The sequence below is a fragment of the Tupaia chinensis genome, unplaced genomic scaffold (genome assembly GCF_000334495.1).
Source record: "Tupaia chinensis unplaced genomic scaffold, TupChi_1.0 Scaffold138619_1, whole genome shotgun sequence".
In the NCBI taxonomy this organism is placed as follows: Eukaryota; Metazoa; Chordata; class Mammalia; order Scandentia; family Tupaiidae; genus Tupaia; species Tupaia belangeri.
This window is the reverse complement of record NW_006198512.1, coordinates 460,209-463,007: the sequence shown is the minus strand read 5'-3', so window position 1 is coordinate 463,007 and position 2,799 is coordinate 460,209. Positions and strand designations below refer to the sequence as shown.

The following is a 2,799-nucleotide window of genomic DNA, read 5'->3' as shown; positions in this document are numbered from 1 at the left end:
CGTTTCCGGCTGTCTTAGTGGCCGTGAAAGGTCCTGGGGGCGGGGTACGTTTCGTTTGTCTGAGTTTGTCTGTAGCTGTGACACAGAACTGGTGCTCAATAAATTTTCATTAAATAAATAAATGCTAATAAAATTGTATTCACCAGTCATAACTTTTTAAGAAAGATGTTAAATCCACAAAACAATTTTCTGTAGTATAGGTATCAAAATGTGCCACTAATGAAAATGTCTAAGATTCTTTAAATTTAGACATGTACTATCTACCTTTTCTTCTCAAGATCCTCCTAATCTGCCACACAACACAAAACAAATCAATATCTGCTATTTCATTACATGTTTCAGACTTTAAAAAGTTTTATTGTATCCTTAAATCCATAAAGCCCACAATTTATGCAAATCAAAACTGAAGAGTATCACTACTGAATTTAAAATAATTCACATTCAAATAAAAACTTGAGTATTCAAGTCTTGGTTTATATAAGCTTTGGTATGAAAGGCTCTAAAATCAATTTTGACTAGAAAAGAGAACTGGTATTCTTTCATTTTCTTTCTTCTTTTTTTTTAACTTCAGGTTTTTACCACAGAGTGCACGCACTCACCAGAGAGAGACAGAGAGAGGGAAAGTGAGAAATCTCCCCCCAGGAAGAAAGCCACACTGCAATCCCTTCTCCTCCACTCTCCTCTTAGGATGTTAGGCACACACATGCATGCAGTGTGATATGCAAGCCATTGGGACCAGGACTCGAACCATGGTCAGCCATGTGGAAATCCAGCACCTTAACCACCATGCCACCTGCTGGCCCTCATTTTCTATGTAAATAAATTATGTATTCATATTTATTAAGTTTTTAGCTTAGAAGAAAAAGATAGGTTGCCTTGACTGCTAAAAACACCAAGAGTAATAAAAACAAAAGTGAACCTTTAAAGATGCTCATAAGGGGGACCAGTAGTTGGTGTAATGGCTATGTCGTTGGACTCCTATGTAGTCGACCTCCGTTCGAGTCCCGGTCCTGCTCGCTTAAACTCACACTGGGCGCATGTGTATGCGTGCCCAAGATCCCGAGAGGAGAATGGGGGGAGAAGGGATTCAGTCCTGGCCATCCCCTCTAGGGGGTGATTTCTCACTTTCTGTCTTTCTGGCAAGAGCCCACGGGCCCTAGAGCAAAAACCTCCCCCCACCTTCCAAAAAAAAGAGGCAGAGGTGGGATGGAGGGTGGTGCAGCAGTAGCGAAGCACTAGAGCCTGGCACACAAGAACGCTCCAGGCTTAGATCTGGACGCCTCCCCGAACACGGTGGTCACGGGTGCGCCCACGATCCAGGGCTGGCTGAGAGTGGAGATGGAGTGTGGTGTGAGGACCCTGTTGAGAGTGCCTGTCTTTCTATCTCTGTCTCTTACTCATGGAAGAAATAAACCACTTCAAATTAAAGGGGAGAAAACTTAAATGATGAAACTACAAAATAATGTGTGCTAACTGGTTTTTACATTGGAGACTCTTTGGCTATCCACTAGTTGCAATATTAGGATGGTTCATCTAAACCTTGTAAAATTAAGAGCACAGACTATGTTTTGATTTGGTATTCTATTTCATTAAAAAAACAGATGTTTCATTTCCTGGAAAAGCACCAACATGGAAAACATGATTTCATAACTGTGTCATTTTCATAAACTGAAGTTCACTAAAGCACCAGTGTTATTGCACAAGGTAGAAACGACACGAGCTTGCAGTCAGTGCTGCAGACCGAGTGCAGCAGTGCAGTCTGAAGCAGAGAGCTCTGGTTCAACAGTTCTCTACAACCCACTGCATCTCACCCTAGAGGAGGAATGCTGGCAAGGATCTCGACCACATGCAAAGTGCTCTTAAAGCTGTTGGGCCCTGATATTTTATTCAGCAGTTTGAAATCAATCCACAGCTTTCCTCATTCACCCTCCCACTTGGGGCCAATGCAGGGGCATGAACATCTATTGAGGAAAACCACAAAAAACTTCAGAACAGCTACCACGGTAGGCTTGTTTTTCATGTATTATTTTAAATATCACTTGCTAGATTGTGACTCATCTGTCTTAATAAACGTAGAGGTCATCTCTAGTTTGTTCAAGTTCCAGCCACTTTGAACAACTGATTTTTAAGAACTTTCATAAAGCACAGCACAACCTGAATACGCATGCAGGCAAGGACAGGGTGCTGTTAAGTCATAAACCCGTTTTAGCCTTAATTTTCAACCACTGTTTTTTTTTTGTTTTTTTTTTTTTTTTAATTGGCATCTATGAAACAGTTTCAGCAACTCTGAGTAACCCTATCTGAAGTTACTGTTTGAAGAAAAACCCCGACATTGCACCCATCACACAAAACCCACGGGGGAGCCTAAGAGCAGCCTCCTCCTCCCATTCCCTGAAGTCACTTGATAAAGTTCTCCATGTCCTCTGTCTGCAGTGTTCATTGTTTGAATTTCAAAAGCAATACTCTTAACTAAAAATAGTGAAAACCTACGGAAATGACAAGATTAAGAAAAATGGCTCCTGTCGCCTGCTTCTCTACATATTCTGTATCACCTAGAAATAAATGTTATGACTATTTCTGATAATGTTCAACTTAAGGTTTAAGTTGTAAAACTTTCCTTAGAACTTGTTTCTGTTCATGCTAATATAAAGTGGGGTTCTTATAAAGTAGTCAAGTTGAAATATGACACTTTGAACTCACATGAGATAGGATCTTCATTTTAACTATTTCTTCTACAGGTATCCTAAGATTTCAGTTGATGCGAGTACCTCTATTCAAGAAACTTAAATTATCAATATT

At 40.3% G+C, this 2,799-nt stretch overlaps 2 protein-coding genes across 3 annotated transcripts in view; one reads left to right on the top strand and one right to left on the bottom strand.

Annotated features, from left to right (window-relative positions):
- CENPP (centromere protein P) overlaps positions 1-2,799 on the bottom strand; it is a 273,851-nt gene that overhangs the window by 189,433 nt on the left and 81,619 nt on the right. The window lies entirely within an intron of this gene.
- The window catches only part of OGN (osteoglycin), a 22,533-nt gene continuing 21,456 nt past the window's right edge, over positions 1,723-2,799 (top strand). The window contains exon 1 of one of the 2 annotated variants that reach the window (XM_027765527.1): positions 1,723-2,003. In XM_027765527.1, coding sequence (XP_027621328.1) covers positions 1,824-2,003 — 180 coding nt within the window. In that variant the 5' untranslated portion in view covers positions 1,723-1,823. The remainder of the gene's footprint in view (positions 2,004-2,799) is intronic. The other variant, XM_006161459.3, reaches the window with a different exon arrangement.